Genomic DNA, 22,641 nt, shown 5'->3' on the forward strand with positions numbered 1-22,641 from the left:
AGCTCCTTCCTCTATGCCTGCCCCTTCCCCATGCCCAGGTGACTTCATAGGTACACTCCCTCTATCCAATCAACATTTTTTCCCTGAGGATAAATGACTTCCAGGGAGATATGTATTTTAATGGGGATCAGTCCATTAGACTGGAAGAGGAGTCAAGTGCAAGGGCTTCAGAGAAGACTGGGGATGAGTGTTTATGTAGCACACTCGGTGTGAAAGGCATTTTAAAACATGTGTTAGAACAATTTATTGTCACAGCCCCTCAGAGGCACAATTATTATCTTTATTTTATCTATTTATTTTATTTTAAAGATGTGGAGTACAAGTCAGAATTGGGTACATAAGTGATCTAGGTACAGGTGAAGTCTGGGCCTCCCGTTGGTCCTCATTTCGCCTGCGTTAGGATATTTTACATGCAATAATAGGCTTGCAGGTTTCATATAATCAGCCCATATATTCACAGCATAAGGAGCAAAGCCAGGATTCAAACTTAATATCTGTTTGACTCCAGAAACATGGTTCTTTCTATGTAATGCTACCACTCTTTTGAAGGTGGGGTGGAGTGGAGATTTCAGTCATCAATAAACAAGTAAAAGAAGATTAATTTGGTGGGTAGTGGTGGGTGAGGGGGCATCTTTCCCTAAAAGAAAATCAATCATAAAATCATGTAGGTAGGCCTGGTTCAGTGGCTCAGCCTGTAATCCCAGCACTTTGGGAGGCCAAGGCAAGAGGATTGCCTGAGCCTAGGGGTTCAAGACCAGCTTGGGCAACTTGGCGAGACCTCGTCTCTACAATAAATCTCAAAAAACTAGCCAGGTGTGGTGGCATGTGTCTGTAGTTCCAGCGACTTGGAAGACCGAGGCAGAAGGATTGCCTAAGCCCAGCAGTTGAGGCTGCGGTGGCCGTGAGTGTGCCACTGCATTCCAGCCTGGGTGACAAGAGTGAGACTCCAACTCCAAAAAATAAAAAGAAAATCATGTAGACAGCCATCTTTCCTGTCTTAGCTAAATACAATTGTAGATTGAAAGCTGCTCTACATGATTGTAAATTCCTTGAAAAAAGGTTTATAGCAAATCACATTTCACAAACAGGAAAATGCATAGCTCTTAAGGGTGTGGTGTAGTTAGTTTTGACAGATATGTGTGCCACTGTTAAATGGTGTATCACCTGTATCAACATAGTGAGCATTTCCATTCACCTGGAAAGTTTCCTTATGCCCATTTCTAGTCTATATATGCCCTCTTCCCCTGAACATAAGAAATTATTGTCTTGGTTTCTATCACTATGGATTAGTTTTGTCTGCTCTTGAATTTTATATAAATGACATCATGCAGGGTATTCTCTTTTCTGTCTTGCTTCTTATACTCAAAATACAATTTTTGAGATTTATATGTGTTGTTGTATACACAACATCAGTAGTTGGTTCTTTTTACTGCTGTTGGTTCTTTTTTTATTCCATTACAGGAGTACACCACAGTTTTTGTCAAATCACCTGTTGATCATCATTTAGTTTGTTTCTGACTTTGGATTATTTTGAATAAAGCTGTTATGAACGTCCTTGTACAGATGATTTTGTGGATATGTACCTTTATTTTTCTTCAGTAAATACTTAGAAATGAAATCTCTGGGTCACAGATGCAAGTTTAACTTTATAGAAATGACCAATTTTCCAAAGAAGATATAACATTTAACACTCTTAGCAGCAATGTGTGAGGATGCCAGCTACTTTGTTTTTTCATCAACACTTGGTCTTGTCAACTTTTTTATTTTAGCCATTCTAATGGATTCGTAGTGGTATCCACTGTAGTTTTAATGTGCATTTCTGTAAGTTTTTGCCATATAAATATATTCAAAATATGTTCTCCCAATCTGTGGCTTATCTTTAAGCTTTAGTAATTGTTTTTTGGTGAGAAGTTTATTTTGAGGATATTTAATTTATCAGTCTGTTTTTAAACAGTGGGTACCTTTTGTGTCCTCTCTAACAAAGCTTTACCTGCCCCAGTGTCCCCAAGATACTTTAAAAATTTTTTTTAAGAACCTTTAGATTTAGCTGTTACATTTAAGTCTGTGACCACTGTATTCACTAAAACTAATTTTGTGTATGGTGTTAGGTAAGAGTTGAGATTCATTTCTTTCTCTTTACATATATCTAATTTTTCCATTAACGTTTGTGGAGACAACTTTCTTTTTCTCATTGAATTTTATTGGTGCTTTTGTTGTAAATCAATATTTATGGGTCTATTTTTAAACTCTCTATTTCACTAATCAACTTGTCTTTTTGGAGGTCATAACACATTCTTAACACACTGTAGCTTTATAATTTATCATAAAATTGGTGCCATTATTTGTCCATTTTTGGGGATGCCTATTAAAATGATCATATGATTTTTTTCTTTTTGCGTGTCAGTGTGGTGAATTACATCCATTAATTTTCATTTGTTAAGCCAACCTTTTGTCTGGGCACAATGGTTCACACCTGTAGTCTCATCACTTTGGGAGGCCAAGGTGGGAGGAGCACTTGAGGCCAGGAGTTTGAGACCAGCCTTGTCAATGTACTGAGACCCCATCTCTACCTAACACACAAAAAAAGATTTGGTGGTGTTTTTAGTCCCAGCTACTTGAGAGGCTGGAGCAGGAGGGTTGCTTGAACTCAAGAGTTTGAGGCTGCAGTGAACTATGATTGTGCCACTGCACTCCAGCTGGGACTATAGAGCAAGACTTGGTCTCTTTAAAAACAAAACAAACCAAAACAAAGCAAAAAACACCACATAAAACAATTTTCTATTCTTAGGATAAACTCCATTTATTTGATCATGATATATTATTCTTTTTATGTACCGCTGTATTCATTTTGCTAGTATGTATTTAGGGATTATTGTGTTTGTAATACCCCTATCAGATTCTGGTGTCATGATTATGCTGGCATCATAAAATGAGTTGGGAAGAGTTGCTTTCTTCCATTTTCTGAAAGTCTGTATAAAATTGATGTTACTTCCTCTTTAAATGTTTGGCAGAATTCTCCACTGGAGATTATCTAAACCTGAAGTTTTCTTTGTGGGAATGTTTTAGTTTAAAGTTTCAATTTCTTTAGTGGATATATGATTGTTCAAGTTTTCTATTTCTATTTCTTCTTGTGTCAGTTTGAGAAAGTTGTATTTTAAAAGAATTTATTCATTGCATTTAGTTGTCACATTTGTAGACATAATATTGTTTATGACCTTTTACTATTGATCTCTTAGTGTCTACAGGACCTGTGGTTATGTATATAATTTCCAGACAACTTCAGGTGTTAAAAAGTTAGTGCCCCATCAATTATTTCATTTTAAACACACTGAATTTGTTTCAAATCAGGGATAAGTCACTTTCTTCCCTCTTCAAGAAATTTGTCATGCTGTTCTCTTGGTCTGAAAAAAATTACCATCACTGCAACTCTTATCTCTTTTCACCTGGCAGTCTACGACTAAACCATTAAAATTCAAGATTATTGTAAAGTAAAGCCCTTTCTGGTATGCACATCACATTTTCCACACAACATTCACTCAGAGACACATTTATGTAACATACTTATACATGCATATTCAGATAGCTACTTATGCTTTTACTTTGCAGCATTTAAATTATTAATTAATTGCAGTTATGATAGAAACTTTCATTATTTATCTCTCCTATTAGACTATAAACTACATGAAAGCTGGACTTGTTCCTGTTAATCACCAAATACCCAGTTCTCAGCAAAATGTTGAGCATGTAGTAGATGCTCAGTATAACATGGTTGGGTACATGAGCTAATCTGCATTGAAAATAAATGTTATTTTCTGAAAATTCCACCTAATAATTTTAGCTTTGCCAGAGGGCTAAAGGGACTGACAAAATAGGCGGGGATCAAATTATGGAAAGCCTCAATGAACAGCTTTTAGAATGTAGCTATTTCTCTCTATTTTTAATGTTTCCCCTCTCTTTGTTGTTCTTGCTATATTTTTGTCTATATTCAGAGCCCTGGGGAAGGAAACAGTCTTAGTCAGTTTGGGCTGCCATAACAAATACCATAAACTGGATGGCTTAAACAACAGAGATTTATTTTCTTACAGCTCTGGAGGCTGGAAATCTGAGATGAGGGTCCCTGCATGGCCAGGTTCTGGTGAGGACTCCCTTTCTCGCTTGCAGTCAGCTGCTATCTCATTATATCCTGACATGGCAGAGAGGGAGAAAGAGGAATCTCCCTGGTGTCTTTTCTTATAATGGCACTAATACTATCATGAGGCCCTTACCCTCTTGACCATATCTAAACCCAATTACTTCCCAAAAGCTCCATCTCCAGATACCATCCCACTGGGGTTAGGGCTTCAACATAGAATTTGGCAGGGGGTGGAGAGTCCATAATTCAGTTTGTAGGAGAAACCCAAGAGGGCTGAAGTTGGTTATGAGATGTTGAAAACTACAGTACAAGGGCGTGTTGGGGGAGGAGGTCTAGCAGAGCATTTCCTCCCATCTTCCTCTGGAAAACCCAGAGTCTCTTATCTACCTCACTCCTACATATAAGACTAGGAGAGGATTTGTGTATTTGTGTTATGTTGGTGGAGGGAGGTTGGACAGGAGAAGTGGGACCATTCAGTTTTTCTCTCTCATTTGGCATCACATCCTATAAGGGAGTCCTCCCTCTGAATCCTCAATTGACAAGCAGGGTTGCTAAAATAAAAGAAATGACTTAGTGGACCCCAAACTGCAGCCTCTCCCTCTCTCTATTCTGTACCATCTGATTTGAGGAATTATATAGCCTTTTCTCTTGCTATCCCCCTAAACCATGTCCAAAGGAGCTTACATGGTTATTTCTAGAATGAAGCTGATTGATCAGCTTGTAGGACATAGTGGATCAGAGCACTCCCCCCTCCCTTTCTGACGTGGCTGTGTGCATCAGATGCTCAGAGCATGTTGGGGCTCTTGCAAGTGGGCTAGTGGCTGAGGGAGGTGAGAGTGTCTGTTGGCTTTACCATGACACTGATGCTGGTGACCCACTGTACTGGACAGAAGGACCTGTTTTAGCACAGGTCAGAAGAACACAGGCTCAGTTTCCTTTCAGAGCATCCTTTCATACAAGAAGTGAATTCGAGGGAGGTGGAAGCCTCGCCATTCTCTCTGCTTCCACCATGATCCCCAGTAAGATTCTGGTGTACCATCACCCACCCAGCAACAACAGCACAGAGGTTTACGAACCCGCCAGGCGCCGCAAAAAGTCCCTGGGAGATTTGTTCCAAAACGGCTACCGGGTGAAGTCTGGGCCTGCAGCTCCAGAGAAGGAAGAACCACAGAACTTCTGGCAGTCATTGACATCTTGCTGCAGGGTTTGCACCTCTTGGGGTAAGGTTTTGCCTACCCACAGCTCTTCTCCTCCCCAAAGTATTCCATATTCCTGGAGGTTGCCTGGGAAAGAAGTGCTTTTCCTGTGGGCTCATTGTGGGGAAATGCCCAGTGGAGAGACAATAGCCATCTCCATTCCTGTTTCCTTGGCATACCCACTGGGCTCAGATGTGCTGGGTGAGGCAGAAATCGTGTCCTTCCTTTTTAGATGAATTTATCTGGCCTCTAGTGCTCCTGAATCTTATTGAGCTATTAAAGAATATATTTCAGATATGTTGGAAAGTTTGGCAGATGATAGAAACAGCCTGCTTCCTATTTATTAAGTGGCAATAACTTCTAGTGAGTCAGCATTTCCAGAAGAGGCATTCAGAGCTATTGATGATATTTTTTTCAGGGCAACAATACAAGTTATGGTTTATTGTTTTTCTAATCTTACATTTGGCCATGGGAGTGTGGTCTTGCCTGACTTGGGTGGTTCATTATTCTTACACAGCTGAGAACCTAAGAACAGTTCTCTGGACAGATTGTCATTTTTTCAGCTGCTTTCCAATATGAATTTGGTTTTATTTTGACTTAAATACATTTAGGTACATTTCTGAACCTAAAAAATCTCTTTCTTAGGGAGGGATGTCTTTTGTTTCCAGAAAGGTTAGTGGTAGCATCCTTAAAATGAGGTATAGTCCCTTTGAAACCCAGCTAGAATTCTGATATGGGTAGGCATGGCTCAAATACTTCTGCCTTATGTAATTATGCCTAGCAAAACTCCAATTAGCAAGCCAGTGACAGGTGAGTCTTACTTGATCTTTTTCATGAGAACTGGCATCAAAGGTTTCCTTTGGCTTAAATACCTGGAGTCTGAGTATTCATACCTCTGTATATATAACCCTAGAATCAGCTGGTCAGATTTTTATATTCTCTCTCCCTTTATGGCAAAGGAAAGTTGCTCTGGGCTTTATAACATCTAGCACTGGAGAGAACCAGTGTTAAAGCAGCTAGCAAGAGGAGCACAGGTGATGGCATTTTTAAGCTAAGGGCAACTAGACTATTTCCTGAGAAAAAGTTGAGCAATGAAATAGAACCATGGGTTTAACTTAGTATCCAATAATACCCTCTTCCTTTGCCTTTGAAATGATCTCTGATCAGTGAATTTATTTATTTTCAGTAGTGAGTGCTCACTGTGTGCCAACTGTCACTGTTCTAATAGAGAGTGAAGTCATTGGTGAGCAGGGGTGTGAGGTGCCCAGTCCAGTGGAGCACAGGGGTGTGAGGTGCCTGGGTCAGTGGAGCCCGTAGGGGAGTGAGGTGCCCTGGCCAGTAGATCCCAGGGATGTGAGGTGCCTAGTCCAGTGAAGGGCAAGGGTATGAGGTGCCCAGTCCAGTGGAGCACACGGGCAGGAGCTGTCCAGTCCTGTGGAGTGCAGATTACATGAGGTGCCCTGTCAAGTGGAGCGCAGGAGTGTGAGGTGCTCAGTCCAGTGGAGTGCAGGGGGGTGAAGAACCCAGTGCAGTAGAGCACAGAGGTCTGAGGTACCCCGTCCAGTGGAGCCAGGGGTGTGAGGTACCCAGTTCAGTGGAGCACAGGGGTATGAGGTTCCCAGTCCAGTGACTATAGGGGCATGAGGTGCCCAGTCCAGTGGAGCACCGGTGTGAGGTCCTCACTCCAGTGGAGTGCAGGGGTTTGAGGTCTTCAGTCCTGTGGAGCACAGGTGCATGAGGTGCCTAGTCTAGTGGGGTAGACATTCTGCTGAGGCACTGGCAGGAAACACCTGAAGAGGCAAACAAGATCATTTTAGACAACAATAAACGCTATACAGAAGAACAGACTATAATGGCAGTGGAGAGGTGGGACTCCAGACTGGGTGGTTAGGGAAGACTTCCATGAGCCAGTCTTGTAATGGTCTGGGGCAAGAGCATTCCAGAGAGAAGAAACAATAATTCTGTTCTTCAGGCCTGTTCTGAGGATGTGCTGGGGAATGTTCACGGATTGGAGACACAGTGTGGAAGATGTGAGGCCTGGGAGAGTGGTAATGGAATGAATGGAGACAAGATCATAGTGAGCATTCCAGAGCCAGATAAGGAATCTGAAATATCTGAAATGTATTTTCAGTGAGATGAAAGCCATGTGATGGCTTTTGTCGGGGAATGATGTGATCTGATGAATGTTTGAAAGGACCATGCTGGCTGCTTTCTGGAGAACGGCAGTGGGATCAGGGGGGAATGAAGTGAAGCAGAAAGACCAGTGTGGGGGCTCTTGGCCCACCTGAAGGTAACAATGGTGTGGACCTTGGTTCTGGCATAGAGAGGAGAAAGATATTTCACATTTCATTAAGAGATAAAGTCAATAAGACTTGTTTACTTTGAAATTTTTATTTTTCTCTACTTTCTGGCTCCTTTGTTCAAATAAAGGAAACCCTGACAGCAGAACCTTCTCCCTCATGGCTTTGGTGTTTGAAACAGTGAGGGGCTGATGTGAAGCCAGCACTTAGTACACATGCAAAGGGATGGACGAAGGAATGAATGAATGGGCAAACTAATGAATATGTGGCAATCCCAGCCTGAATATGAACTGATGCTTAGCATCTGTCAGAACAGGAATCAGGACTGGAATTAGGTAGGATGCAAAACAACCTGAACAGTGACTGAAGGAAAAGATAGTGAAAAGGTCAGACAAGCAAGAACTGTTTATAGAACACACATTCTGGCTGGAGGAACAAAAAGCCCAGGAGCATTTAATAGCGAGCAAGACAGTCCTCTCCCCCAGCTGGGAAGGGGAGGCTCAGGTTCGCTCTGTGCTGGGGCTGAGAAGTAGGTGGTCCCAGCAGTGACCAACCTGGGGATGGGATGTTGGACCCCTGATGGTAGCAGTGTGTGGGGACCACCCTGAAGAATCCTGCTGGTGCTTCTGTGTATCTCCCTCTACCTTGATACGCTTGGTCTTGATTTGATTCCTATGAGCTGCAAGGCCAGATAACAATGACCTTGTCAGACACTGCAGAAATAATTGCTCTTCAGGATTTGCGTGGGGATGCAGGGATTGGAAACCTCAGAGGTTTATTGGAACCTCTCAGCTTTTTGGATTTAAAGATTAAGGAATGGAAAGTAGCAAATTGGAAAACTCGGCAGACTTTCCACAACGGACTGGGATATTTTTGTTGTTGTTTTCTGTCTTGTCCTCTCCTGGGACCTCGCATGCACAAATCTCCTGAGTCTTTTCTGTCTGGAGGATTACAGGAACCCCGAACGGTGAATAATTTATTATTTACCTGTTTATCCCTCAATCTTTGTCAGTATAGCAATTCTGCTTCCATATAAGAAAGGACTCCTAAATCCCTTAATCTGTCTAGCTGACTATTGCTGAAATTCAGTGACCTTAGTTCTCAGGAAAACCTTAACCTGGTTAAGGCCCTGGGAACGAAGTTTGATACCCTGGCTGGGGGTCCTCCTCACCTGGAGCCAGTGGTCTCAAGTGACTGAATCTTGACATGGGCATAGGGGTAACAGCTGAAAAACATGTGCTCAAGTCACAACTTGCCATTAACTTTATGACAACAGCAACAAGTAATTATGACTACAAATAGAAATTTTAATATAAATATTTTTTACACATTTTCTTTCCAGAAAATCAAAGAGATCCAAAATTTCTGACTCTATCACACAATCACTGTTATCATTTTATGCTTTTCTTCTACTTTATATTTTTCATATGTATATAGTTTTCATAGTTTTATCACAGGGTATATGCACTTTATCTTTCACTTCTTTGTTTTTGTTTTTCCAACTATTCCAGTTTGTTACTTAAAATTTTTTGTGTGTGATGAAGGGCACATACAATTTACCATCTTAACCATTTTAAAATGTGCAGTTCAGTAGTGTTAAATATATTTGCCTTGTTGCAGAACGGATCTCCAGAACCTTTTCATCTTGCAGATCTGAAACACTACACCCATTAAACAACAATTCCTCTCTACCCAGTCCCTGGTCATCATCATTCTAATTTCTATATTTTACTTCCCTAACTTTCATTATATCATAAGCATTTTTTGCTACATGTTTTGAACACACATAAGCTCCTATAAAGAAGATGGACTATACTTAAGATATATTTTTGGATATGAGGCTACTTTCTTTTATTCTTGTTTAATGAATAATTTTACAGTGAACATCTTTGTTTTTGTAGCAATTTTCCATATTCTGTTATATTTTCCTAGGTTATATTCACAGAAGTGGAATTAGTTTAATTAATAATGCTGAATTACTTTCTGAAAATGTTTATCTACTTATAATTCCACAAATTATAAGGCTGTTTTATTGCAGAGTCATCTCCACTAGGCAAAATTCATATACATATATTTCTAGTTAAGTAGAATAAATGCAGTGCTTACTGTATTTTTGTTTAATTTGCATTTCTTTTACTTTTTATTTTTTAGCATTTTTCAATAATACAATATATTTTTGTTAACTATAGTTATCATGTTGTTCATATTAAACTTATTCTCTCTACCGAACCGAAATTGTGTATCCTTTAACTAACCTCTCTCCAACCACACTTCCCTGCTCCACCTTCTCAGTCCCTGGTAACATTTCTACACTCTAGTTCTATGAGATCAGCTTGTTAAAATGTCACATGTAAGATCATGTGATATTTGTCTTTCTGTACCTGGTTTATTTCACTGCTGAGTGAAATGTTGTTGCAAATGGCAGAATGTTCTTCTTTTTATGCCTAAATAGTATTCCTTTGTGCATATATACCTTGGCATCTTCCTAACCAGAGAAGCAAAAGTCTTTACAACGAAAACTATAAAACACTACTCAAATAAATCAAATAAATCAAATAAATCAAAGAAGACATAAACAAATGGAAAAATATTCCATGCTCACGGATTGGAAGAATCGACATTATTAAGATGTCCATCCTACCCAAGGCAATCTACAGATTCAATGCAATACCCATCAAATTACCAACATCATTCTTCTCAGACCTGGAAACAGCAATACAGAAATTCATATGGAAACAGAGATTACCATGAATAGCTAAAACAATCCCCAGCAAAAGAAACAAAGCAGTAGGTATCACACTTCCAGACTTTAAACTTTGTTGTAAGGCTACAATAGTCAAAACAGCCTGGTATTGCTAAAAGAATAGGCATATAGACCAATGGAACAGGATAGAGATTCCAGAAGCAAAACCTCAATTCCTCACCCAACTCATCTCCAACAAAGCCTCTACCAACAACCACTGGGGAGAGGAGAACCTATTCAGGAAATAATGCTGAGAAAACTGGCTGACCGCATGCAGAAGAATGAAACAAGACCCCTATCTATCACCATACACAAAAGTCAACTCCAAATGGATCAAAGACCTAAGTGTAAAACCTCAAACTATAAGAATCTTAGAAAACACAAGAGACACCTTTATAGACATTGGAATAGGCAACCAATTCCTGATCATAACCCCAAAAGTCCATGACCTAAGAGATAAGATAGACAAGTGGGACTTCATCAAACTGAAAAACTTTTGCAAAACAAAAGAAACTATTAAGAGAGTGGGAAAACAGTCCACAGAATGGGAAAAAATATTTGCCAGCTGTATATCTAACTAAGGCCTAAGATCCAGGATCTACAAGGAACCCAAACTTGCCAAAAGGAAAACAGCCCCATTAAATAGTGGGCAAAGGGCATGAACAGACACTTTTCAAAAGAAGACATATGAACAACCAACAGATACATGAAAAAATGCTCAGCCTCACCAATCATCAAAGGAATGCAAATCAGAACCACACTGAAATACCACCTAACTCCAGTCAGGATGGCCATCAATAGTAACTCAAAAAACAACAGGTGCTGGAGATGATTTGGAGAAAAGGGAACACTTCTATATTATTGGTGGGAGTGTAAACTAGTACAACCTCTGTGGAAAATCATGTGGCAATTTCTGAAAGATCTAGAAATTGACCTTCCATATGACCTAGCAATTCCCCTTCTGGGAATATACCTAGAGAAACTCAAATCATTCCATAAGAAAGATGTATGTTTATTGCAGCACTATTCACAATAACAAAAACATGGAACCCACTGTGCTGCCCATCGAAAGTGAACTGGATAAATAACATGTGGTACATATACATGATTGACTATTATGCAGCCATAAAAAAAGACAAAATTGTGAACTTTGTAGCAACTTGGATAAATTTAGAGTCTATCATACTCAGTGAACTATCACAGAAACAAGGAACTGAGTACCACATGTTTTCACTCATAAGTGGACCCTGGGCATTTATTATAATACTACAAGAGAGGGATCAGTAGTAGTGGAACACCACTGGGGAGGGAAGGGGGCACATAATATCAGTAAGGGTACCTGATCCTAAACCAGGTGAAGTGAGACCAATGGGAGACCCAAATTTCAACTGTACATGGACCACTTATGTACTTACTCCTGACTTGTACCTCACATCTTTAAAATAAAATAAAAGTATCTTCATTATAAAATAATGCAAAAATATTACCGCAAATAAGATAAACACAGGTAAATTGGCAAAGGTCATTCTAAATTGCTTTAAAGAAGAAAATAAAATGGCTAATAATTATATAAAAATAATTAGCTTCATTTGTTAAAATAGGCAAAATAAAATAGCAGTTAGCTTTTTTCTGGGGCCTATCAAATGGGAACTCTTACTTTTCTTCCATCCTTCCACCTTTCTTACTTGCCTTTTTCCTTCCTTCCTTCTTTTCTCTGATAGAATATACTGTGATAGAAGATACTCTGATAGAAGGAAGATACTGTGATACAGAACTCAATCCAGTAGGGCTGTGACCAAAAGGGCATCAACATACCGATGGGATTACAAATTTTTAGGACATTTTGGCAAGATGTATGACATGCCAGTCTTGAAAGTGCTTACTTGAGTCCTGATGTGTGAAGTGGAACTGATTGGCCAAAGTCTGAACAGGGCAGTGGCCACAAGCTTGGGCTTCGTGGCATTCAACATGTTTGAGGTGAAACCTGACTCTGTTCCTTACAAACTGTGTGCTGGACTCACTCTTGATTCTGTTTATCTTTAGTCATTTTTTCTGTTGTATGGTTTTTAAAAATGTGTAATTAGAGATTTTGGTGTGTGGTGTAAGTAATTAAAAATAGTAGATGATTCATAATAATGATTCACATAATTATCAACGTCGTTTCACAAAAAATTTAAAATAACAATAGCACTATACATTGTGTGTATGTGTGTGTGTGTGTGTGTGTGTGTGTGTGTGTGTGTGTGTGTCTTTCTGGTCTATCTTGATGACTATTCTGTGGAGTTGCATATGAACCTATGCTGTTTTAATTTTGCAGTTTCATGTGATGAAATGGCCATTGATTGAGTACTTTCACATGCCCACACGTATTATCAGAATGCTTAGTCTTCTGGTAGACAGAACTCCAGGGCAGGGCTTAATGCCCATGCCTGTGAGGGGATAAGAAAGAACTCAGACTGGGGGGCAATTGCCTGGGAAACCTCAGCCCATTACACAGGGAACACTGCAGGTAGATGACCCTTCAGCATCATTCCAGATTGAAGCAAGGCAGCTGGCCTTTATCCCCCACATCAACTGGTCATGGGCAGGGGTTATAACTTCAGGTGAGGCAATTCCCTAGAGCAAAGGAAAGCTCTGGTGGAGAGACTAGTTGTGAGCACTTGGCAGGCCACTCTTTATGATCCCGGGACAAATAAGGTCCCTGGAGAGGGCATCTGGATGGCACCCCATGGCATCCATTATGGATCACATATATTATTCACTTAATGCAATTCTGGATTTGATATACTGGTGTTTTATTTAGGGTTATCATTAGTCATTAATGTGATGAGCCTGTCATTTTTTTTTTTAATGTTTGGGGTACCCGTGTTCAGGCAATGCCAGCTTTCTAAATCAACACAGAGCACAGAAAAAGAGAGGTAAGTTCATTTTTACTACTTAAAGAATATATAGAGAAGCTTTACTATTTCTTGCAAGTGTAAAGGAGGCTGGGCACAGTGGCTCAAGCCTGTAATCCCAGCACTTTGGGAGGTCTAGGTGAGGGGATTGCCTGAGCCCATGGGTTTGAGAACAGCCTGGGCAACTTGGCGAGATCTCATCTCTACAATAAAAAAAAAAGCCAGGCATAGTAGTGCATGCTTGTAGTTCCAGCTATTTGGAAGGCTGAGGCAGAAGGGTCGCCTGAGCCCAGCAGGTCTGACACTGGGGTGGCCGTGAGAGTGCCACTGCACTCCAGCCTGAGTGACAGAGTGAGATTCCCACTCAAAAAACAAAAAACAAAAACAGCAACAACAAAATAAAAAATTTTAAAAATAAAAAAAAAAAGAAAGTATAAAGGAATTCACTCATTAAGCTATCTGATCCAAAGGAGATCCAAGGGATCCAAAAGGAGATTGTGGGGGTAGGAGGGTGGCATGACTTTAGGTCTTTGAAGGACTTTGGCATTTTCTCTGCTTGAAATGGGGGTTATTAGAGGATTTTGAGCAGAGACCACAAGGGGTCCAGGGCAGAAAGCAGTTAGGCAGCTGCTGTGAGTGGTTTTCTGAAGGATACATGCTTCAGACTAACCATTTCTCCAGATAGTCTGGCCTGATCTGAGGATTCAAGAAACAGTAACCACACACCAACAATGTCTTTTTAAGTACAACAGAAGAGCATAGATTGACTTGTTAACCCATGAAGAATTTCATTCACTCATTTGCTTTAATGAAATCCAATGACATAGAAATGACCAGTACAAGGGAGTCCAACAAGCAAAGGTTATTTTCAGCTCACAAGTCTTAGTCTTGCACCACCTTGTGTCCCTTTCGCAAGGAGACATTTTCCACTGATTTCCATGCTGGGAAAAACTGTTCTCCTGGGAACCAGTTTGCTTTTCTCTTTTATATACATTATTAATCTTATACTGTCTTCCTGCTTGCTTTTATTAAGCAGGTGCTCAGAGTTAGATCTGAAGTTTATCTCTGGCAAGAGCAGAGGATCTTGTGGCCTCTGTATCCATTTTATTCCTAGTCTTAATCTCATACCCCTCAAATAAAATAAAAGCTTTTATTCTAGCATATATTTGTGAGTCACCAAAACGTGGCAAGCTACAAATAAACAACTGATATGCTATGCAAGGCCTATTTCTTAAAGATAAAAAAGAGGAAATCCACTTTAAAGTTAGGGTCATTTGTGTTCTATTTTTAGTTCCATCCAGTTTAAGGTTTGGGTCATTTGTATTCTATTTTTAGTTTAATGATGGTTAATAATAAAAATATATATGCACACATAGGATTTTCAGGATTAAACACTGAGGGGCTAATATATTACTAGTGTGTCCTTATACAGCAGTCCCCGCTAATCTGTGTGTTCACTTTCTGAGGTTTCAGCTAACCCCCAGTTAACTGCAGTCTGAAATTATTAAGTGGAGAGTTCCAGTAATAAGCATCTGATGAGTTTTAAATTGCACACCATTCCGAGTAGCGAGATGAAATCTCATGTCAACCTGCTCAATCCCACAGGGCCATAAGTCCTCCCTCTGTCCAGGACCTCTACACGATCTCCACTACCTGCCCGTTAGTCACTTCAACTATCTTGGACTTGTAGGGCTGTGTTTAAGTAACTCTTATTTTACTTAATAATGGCCCCAAGGTGCCAGGGTGATGATGATGGCATATTCTTACAATTGTTCTGTTTTATGATTAGTTATTGCTATCTCTTACCATGCCTAATTTATAAGTTAAATTTTGTCATAGGCATGAATGTATAGGAAAAACCATAGTGAATGTAGGGTTTGGCACTGTTTGTGGTTTCCAGCATCCACTAGGGGTCTTGGATCATATCCTTTACAGGGAACGGGGATTGTTGTACCTTTGGTTTCAATGCTGACTGCTAGTCCTTTTCTGCTTCAAATTTCTAAATTTGTTCTTTTATCTCACAGCAGTGTGTGCCAATGGTTCTAGTGTGAAATAACATTCCAGATTGACCCGGATGCTTAGAACGTGCAGTGGAGTCTGTTAAAAATGTACTTTCCAGCCCTTGCCCCCCATTTTGATTTAGGAAGCCTTCAAACCTCTTTGAAAACTTTCTGCACAAACTGAGCAAACAGTATGTTTTTTGAGACCTTGGCAATTTGAAAAATACTTTTTTATTTTATTTTATTTTATTGTGCTACCTTTACTGTTGAACAAACACTTGACTTTATATAAAAATTTGGGGTCAGATTCTGTTTGTCTGAAAAAAAATCTAAGTTTTGTTCAAGTGTTGTTTTACATTTATGTTACATAAAATAATCTTGGTGATATTAATGGTAAATAATGTCCTCCAACACCAGTGCTTTATTTTTGTTGTTTAATTGACTTTAATATTTGAAATTTGCAAACAGTAAGCCAGCTACTTTTTGGCATCGTTTTCTAAGAGTTGGTCATTCATTTTGCCTCTTAGTCTCAAGTCATTTTTTCACATCTAGAAAGTTCTATTATGTTCAGGCCACTGCTTATGATCTATGTGTTGTGTGTACTTCCCTTTGGAACACATTTATTCATAGGTTGGATCTCTGTGATCTCTGTTCCATTTCCATTTTCTTAAGTCTCATCTTTTTCTCTACCCTTCCCTTATTTTCTCTGCTTTCAAAGATGACCTCTCAATTTTGTGCTCTGCATCATGTTCAGTTTTCAGCGGTGCTAAGTCAGTCTTTCATCAGCTCAGTTATGACTGTGTTTTTGGTTCCTGGGCCTTTTTATTTCATCAACATCCCTTCTCATCTCTGTAGTGTCTTGTTTAATAAGATCTATATAAAATTTTTAGCATAGAAGGAAAATGTTTTCTGAAAAAAAATCTTCTGTTCATGAAGGTCAATCAATCCTTTTCAGATGAGACAGACTCCTTTTGAGCCCTTTTCCCCTTTCTCTCTCTCTGTCTTTCCTTGTACAGTTAGATTGTTCTTCCCCCCGCACCATGAGGCTGAGTTAATTTTCCCTTTTACCTAAGCATTTCCGCTGGGCCCAGGTAGGAGACTCCTTGTTCAGGCAGGAGGATTCCTCCAGTGTCTCTAGGAAGGCACTGTGTATGAGACTGCCCTTCACTGCCTCATGTACGGGGGCAGAACAAAGTCTCACCCATGGGCCGGGAGGTGGCTGGCAACTCACGTCACTGGGAGCTTTGTACTTAATAAAATGCTTCAAGAAAATATGCAAAAGAAAATCCTCTTGGGAGTGAGTGTGACACTCAAGGTGTCTCAAAGCTGTGATGACCAGCATTTTGTAAGTAATTCTCCTGCATGGTAGCCAGGGCATTACAGCCCATGACTGACTCAAGATAGTTTTGACTTGCCAGTTTCACCTCAGCAGACATTTAGTTTACTGCTGACTGTTAAAACACAATAATGATTTGTTGTTTTTTAAAATCTTTGATTGTGTTTTTCTTCTGTTTCTCTTATGCCACCTAGAAACACTGGCTCTTCTTTTCCATTCAAGAGAGGTTGCTGATTTAGAAAGAACAAATAGTTATCTTAACACTTAGTAAAAGTGGAGCTATATAAATTTAGAATCCTGAAGTTGTGGAGTGTGATATCTTACTGATCTGTTTTTGTTTTAGGTTTTTTTTTTTTTTTTTTGATTGGGAGAAAAATATGGAACCTTGTAGAAAACAGATAACGCTGTGGGCTGTGCTCTTCATTTTATCAGGGCTGAAGATAAAGATAAAAAAAATCCATCAAAGACATAAGTTTATCCGATTTATTCTTAATCTGCTCTTAGAGCAAGGGTTACCCTGAGCTATCACAATTCCCAGTATTTTTCAGAGACAAAAATCCTGCCATACAATTAGGGAACTTTGGAATAGTGCTTTAACAGAGATCACCAAATGAGAAGCCTTACTAACCTGGGCCCTCCCCGCAAGCTCCTTTACTGAAGAGGTTCCAAACAGGCCATTTTTATAATGAGAAAGTCAGATTACCAGCTGAGATTAAACCAGTCAAGAATCAGAATGAAGGAATATGTCCAAGGTACTGGCTGGTTTATCTTCTGCAAAAACTTCCCATCCCTCCAGTCCTGAGCAGTTGTAAATCAGATGGCGGACTGTGGACATTAACACCATGCATTGCAGATAATGCATCTCTACTTTATTTCTTTCCAGGTTTGAGATTTTTAAGAGCTCTCAGACTGATACAGTTTTCAGAGATTTTGCAGTTTCTGAATATTCTTAAAACAAGGTAAGATGTTCTTTCTTGTATTTTTTTCATTCCATTCCCCTATGCCAAGTTGTAAATATCAGGTGTGTTTACTTTCCTTCCAGTAAAATTAGAGTTATATTATTCATAGAAAGAGTGATCTAGCACAGAGATTAAGAGAAAACCCAGGGTAGGGTTTGGGTTGCTGGGGGACTGTGTGGTGAAGAGAGAAACAGTTGTGCATGTGGGGAAGCAGGGGTGGTTTGGCGGGATGCATGGCTGATAACTGGGTACTGAGTGGGCTTGCTCAGAGATGAGCCACAGTGTTGTGGGGGGAGGTGCACAGGGATAGATGGGCTCATTGATTGGGAATGCTGCCAGGTTCTAAATCGCCCTTTTATTACATCACTAAATAAGAAGTTGAACCCGGTCATAAAGGCAATAGAAGCAATGCTGTAAGAGGCAATCACAAACCTCATACGGCAAACAGAAAATCATTTCATTTCAAAGCACATTTTAGATGTTCACTTTATATCCATACAACCCTTGGGGCTTGCTCTGTGAATTGCCTTTTGGGGAAAACCTAAAAACTTCCTGCTGAATGCACCATGACTACTTCTGTTAACTGTGTTATGATCTGGGAAGCACAGCTGGACCAGGAGGAAAAGCCCCAGAGGATCCCTTTCTTGATGACCTGCTGGTTTGCAGAGCTGGCCTGAAACCCAGGTTGTGTTGATGAATAAACTAATAAAAGAGGTTAGACGTACTCTAATGGAGAATAAGTATAGGCCATAAATTTCTCTTCTAGGAAATTACTCTTTAAGAAGCTCCCCTCTAATGTTCCGTTTCCTCTTTGGTTGCTCTTAATATGTTTGATTAATGATTACAAGCAGGACATCTCTGTATTTTGTGATTTGTAATTAATATACCTGCATTTTTGAGGACTTGGATTCGGCATAATTTTCCCAGTAATGGAGGTAAGGACCCAACAGCTTCATGAAGCTGACATCCAACAAATTAAACCAACTATTGGCTTTCCTCTTTAGATGCTGGGTTTTCTGTTTTTTTGTTTGTTTGTGTTGTTTTAATTTAAAATTGTGTCTCCTCTTTGATTATTCACCTATGTGAATGTGAGGTAAAATTCACTTTCTGTTAGCCAAGTTAAAAAGAAAAAGAGCATCCAATGCCATTGAAGTTTTTAAAAACTATATCCTGACACCCTTTACTTTTCATTATTCTGAGCTAAGAATTTATCAGTCCCCTATTTATTAGTAATAAAATAATATTATCCATATTTGGTACATATTGTCATTCTTTGTATTTTCCTCTGACAATAACCTTGATTTCTACTTTTTATGGTTCTTTTTCATTTTTTGAGTCAGGGTCTCACTCTGTTGCCCAGGCTAGAGCACAGTGACACAATCATGGCTCACCAAAGCCTCAACCTCTTGGGCTCAGGCAATTCTTCCACTTTAGCCTTCCAAGTAGCTAGGACTACAGGAGTGCACCACCATGCCTGCCCAATTTTTTGATATTTTGTAGAGATGTGGTTACATTATGTTGCCTAGGCTTGTCTCAAACTTCTAGACTCAAGCGAGCCTTCTGCCTCAGCCTCCCAAAGTGCTGGGATTACAGGTGTGAGCCACCATGCCTGTCTAATGGTTCTTTTTATGCAATAGAATCATATTACTCTTGAAATTTAAATGATCACTGACACTAACATCACCAATATTTACCTATATCAGATTTGCTCCACTAGACTGTATTTTTAAGGGAGAATGGGTGAATACCCAGAGCCAAGCACAAGGCTTTGTCTTTAAGAGACAGTTTTTTTTTCAGTGGGATTGGTGTATGGTGTGCACCATCCATACACTCTGACATGTGTTGTGTGTCTTTTTCCTTGTTTCATGTTTACTTCATGAATCTGGGGAATTTTTATTCTCTGACACCACTGAGGAATAATATGGAGAGAACCATGTTCTCACCCTCCTTGTATACTCTGTACATCCTTTTAGGATTTCAGAGAATGCTGGACCATCTGGACATCTTTCTCTGACCATTTGCTGTATCCTACTCCTTAGAAAAGATTCCTTTATTTCTTTTAGATACAGGATCTAGCTCTGGCATCCATGGTGAACAGTCACTTGGAAACTTTCCAGTTATGGATGTCTCTTTCTCCTCCTTTCTGCAGGGAGAAAGCTGAAGCAGACAGCTAGGGGATGAGGGAGGGAGCAGCCCTAGGGAGAGTTATTGGGCAGCAATCTGGTTGGGTCTCTGCCATCTGGGTCTCAAATAGTATTTCCGAAACAACCCACTTCCCACTAATTAAACTCCTATTACCGGAGGGTGCTTTTCATCATGACCCCACAACTTGGGTTTTCTGAGTTCCCATAGTTTACAGTCCTGACTAGGTGATTGAATTAATTCAACAAGCCTGGATGAGCACCTGTTTGTGTCAGCAGCAAGGTGGGTGCTAGAATGGAGTCCTGCAGTAGGAGAGCTCATGGTGAGGGGGAGTCAGATTGCCTGATGGTGTGGTTGGTGCCCATGTCGGTACACCCAGGGTTGAGAGGCTCAGAGGAGTCAGGCTGTTATTGAGTTGTGGGGCAGTCAAGGGTCTTGTCAAGGAGAAGGGAGTGTCTTAGGGAAGACTTGTGGAAAGTTGGGTGTCTCCCTGCTAGGGCTGGGGGCTGGGCACATGAGGAGTGGGGGAGTCAGGGGCCAGTTTCTAATCAAGAAAGCTGTGCAGCCTGGGCAACTTAGTGAGACCTCATCTCTACAATAAATAAAAAAAAAATTAGCTGGGCGTGGTAGCGTGCATTTGTAGTTTCAACTATTTGAAAGGCTGAGGCAGAAGGTTTGCTGGAGCCCAGCAGGTTGATGCTGGGGTGGTCTTAAGTGTGCTACTGCACTCCAGCCAGAGCAATGGAGTGAGACTCCAACTCAAAGAAGAAAAAAAAGAATGCTGTGCAAAGCACTCAGGTGTAAGAGCATGGCTCTCAGGGGACCTTTGGGTAATTCTGTGCTCCCAGACATTGGAGGTTCTGTAGTTGAAAAAGGAGGATGTAGTTAGAGAATAGGAAAGGCCAGGTCACCAGACACTGATGAAAACTTCATTTAACTGTAAGAACTCCATAAGCCATAGGATATGACAACTCTCTGAGCCCATGTGCCCCCCAAGTGCCCAACTAATCTCGGCTTCTGTCTGGGATCTTCATAGATCCCAAAGTTCTGCTACAGAGAAACAGGAGCCATGGTGTCTGTAGGGCTTTGGACTTTGGACGATTCTCTTGTGACTCTTCTATACTCTGTGGCTTTTACGGCAGTCAGTCTTTCTAGGGAAGGGAGAGGGGGAAAGCCATATAATAATCTTTAGGGAGATTTTGGCTTTCTCTGGTGGCAGATTCCTGCCATTCTGTGGCATTAGGTAGGGATGAAGTCTTTGCAGTGTGATTTGAAATAATGATTTGGAATTGTTGTTTTGCTTTCTGTTCTTTGGATGCCTCACTGGGCCAAGAGCTGGAAGAAACAGGGGAGAAAAACACTTGGGGGTGGGGGAGAGAGAGATTGATAAAGAATTAAGAGAACAGCAGGAGGGAGACCAGGGTGCACAGGATGAAACTGGCAAGTCACAGTTATGTGATCAACATCAGGGCCCTTCCCTGAACTGCAAGCCAATAGAGGGCCTGGAATTTCCCATATCCTGAAATTGGCCTATTAAAGGGGAGACAGGGAGTCTCCCAGTCATAGCTTTTGGCAGTTCCTCCTTGGCCCTGCAAATGGATCGGCTGACATACAGGTGTTGGAACGCATATTCTCCAGTCAGTGCAAAGCAGGCAGCTGTGTTTATGGACAGTAATTCCACATCTCATTGACCACAGTAGATATTGGGGATTAAACATAGATTGACAAGCAATTTTTTTCAAAATGGGAACTGTCTTATTGTTTCTGCTAATTTTTGAAGTAAAATATGTTCATTACAAACATCACAACACTATAGACAGGCATAAAGGATAAAGTAACATTCTCCCACACCACAGTACTTGGAGGGTGACACTCACTATCTTCCACATCACTTTTGTTTCCCATATAGCATTCCAGGATATGTATGCACCATTATTTCCCTAACTGATACGTTTTTGGGGGCATTTTGGAAACCAAAACTTTGCTACATATATGACTTTAGAAATGACTCTAAGGTAAAGCTTGTAAAAAAGAATACTCCACCTGAAGATTGCAAGGATTCAGGGAGAGGTCACACCATGAAGGCTTTAAGATTTATGCATTTCACTGAGAGAAAGAGAGAAGCTGTTAAAGGATTTTAATCAGGAGAGGAAATGTGGACAGATTTACGTTTTAGAAAAATCCACAATTTCAGCAATTATGTAGAGAGTGTCTGAAGTGTTTAACACCTTGTAGACCATGAGACCAGTCGGGAGCAATAAGTCCAGAGAAGATGTATTAGGGCATGGCCTTAGGCAGTGCAAGTCAGAATGGAGAAGAAGAAACGGGATCTAGAGATAATTAAGGGATAAAATTGGCAGAACTTGATTTTGCTTCACTCCTTGTCTCATAGTTCAGACATCTCAGTGTGGTATAGCTCAATTGACTTTTCAGGGAGTGGGTATTTTACATCTGTCCAGTGGAGGTAGCAATAAGACAAAATAAGGCCAGTGACATCTGGCTGTACCCCTCCACCTCCAGGAACAGAAGTGGAAGAAAGCAGAACAGGGACAAGTATGCATGTCTTTGTGCAAAGTGGATGATATTTTGAGTGTTAACCCAAAGATGTCTTGTTAATTACACAGAGGGCAAAGAAGGCCCCCAGCATCTCTGAGTTTACAGCTAGAATCTCTGGAGTCAGACCTTCTCTGCTAGCATTCACAAAGTCCTGGAAAATGCCTCTGATTCACAAGAGTCCTGTGCTTATGCTTACTCTTTGATGATGCACCATGTCCGGTGATGTGGAATTACTCTAAGGGTTGTTGAGAACTCACAGGATGGAGACTCAGGAATTGTAATGGAATCATGAGAATAATTTTCTTCCTTCCTTCCTTCCTTCCTTCCTTCCTTCCTTCCTTCCTTTCTTTCTTTCTTTCTTTCTTTCTTTCTAGTCGGAG

At 40.3% G+C, this 22,641-nt stretch overlaps 1 protein-coding gene across 1 annotated transcript in view; it reads left to right on the top strand.

The window, feature by feature from the left end:
* KCNMA1 (potassium calcium-activated channel subfamily M alpha 1) overlaps positions 1–22,641 on the top strand; it is a gene marked incomplete at its 3' end in the record, with an annotated part of 543,667 nt that overhangs the window by 352,389 nt on the left and 168,637 nt on the right. The window contains exon 16 of the mRNA XM_021712861.1: positions 17,488–17,563. Within this exon, the coding sequence (XP_021568536.1) occupies positions 17,488–17,563 (76 nt within the window). The remainder of the gene's footprint in view (positions 1–17,487; positions 17,564–22,641) is intronic.

Source organism: Carlito syrichta, unplaced genomic scaffold (genome assembly GCF_000164805.1).
Source record: "Carlito syrichta isolate Samal-C Ts95f unplaced genomic scaffold, Tarsius_syrichta-2.0.1 Scaffold303673, whole genome shotgun sequence".
In the NCBI taxonomy this organism is placed as follows: domain Eukaryota; kingdom Metazoa; phylum Chordata; class Mammalia; order Primates; family Tarsiidae; genus Carlito; species Carlito syrichta.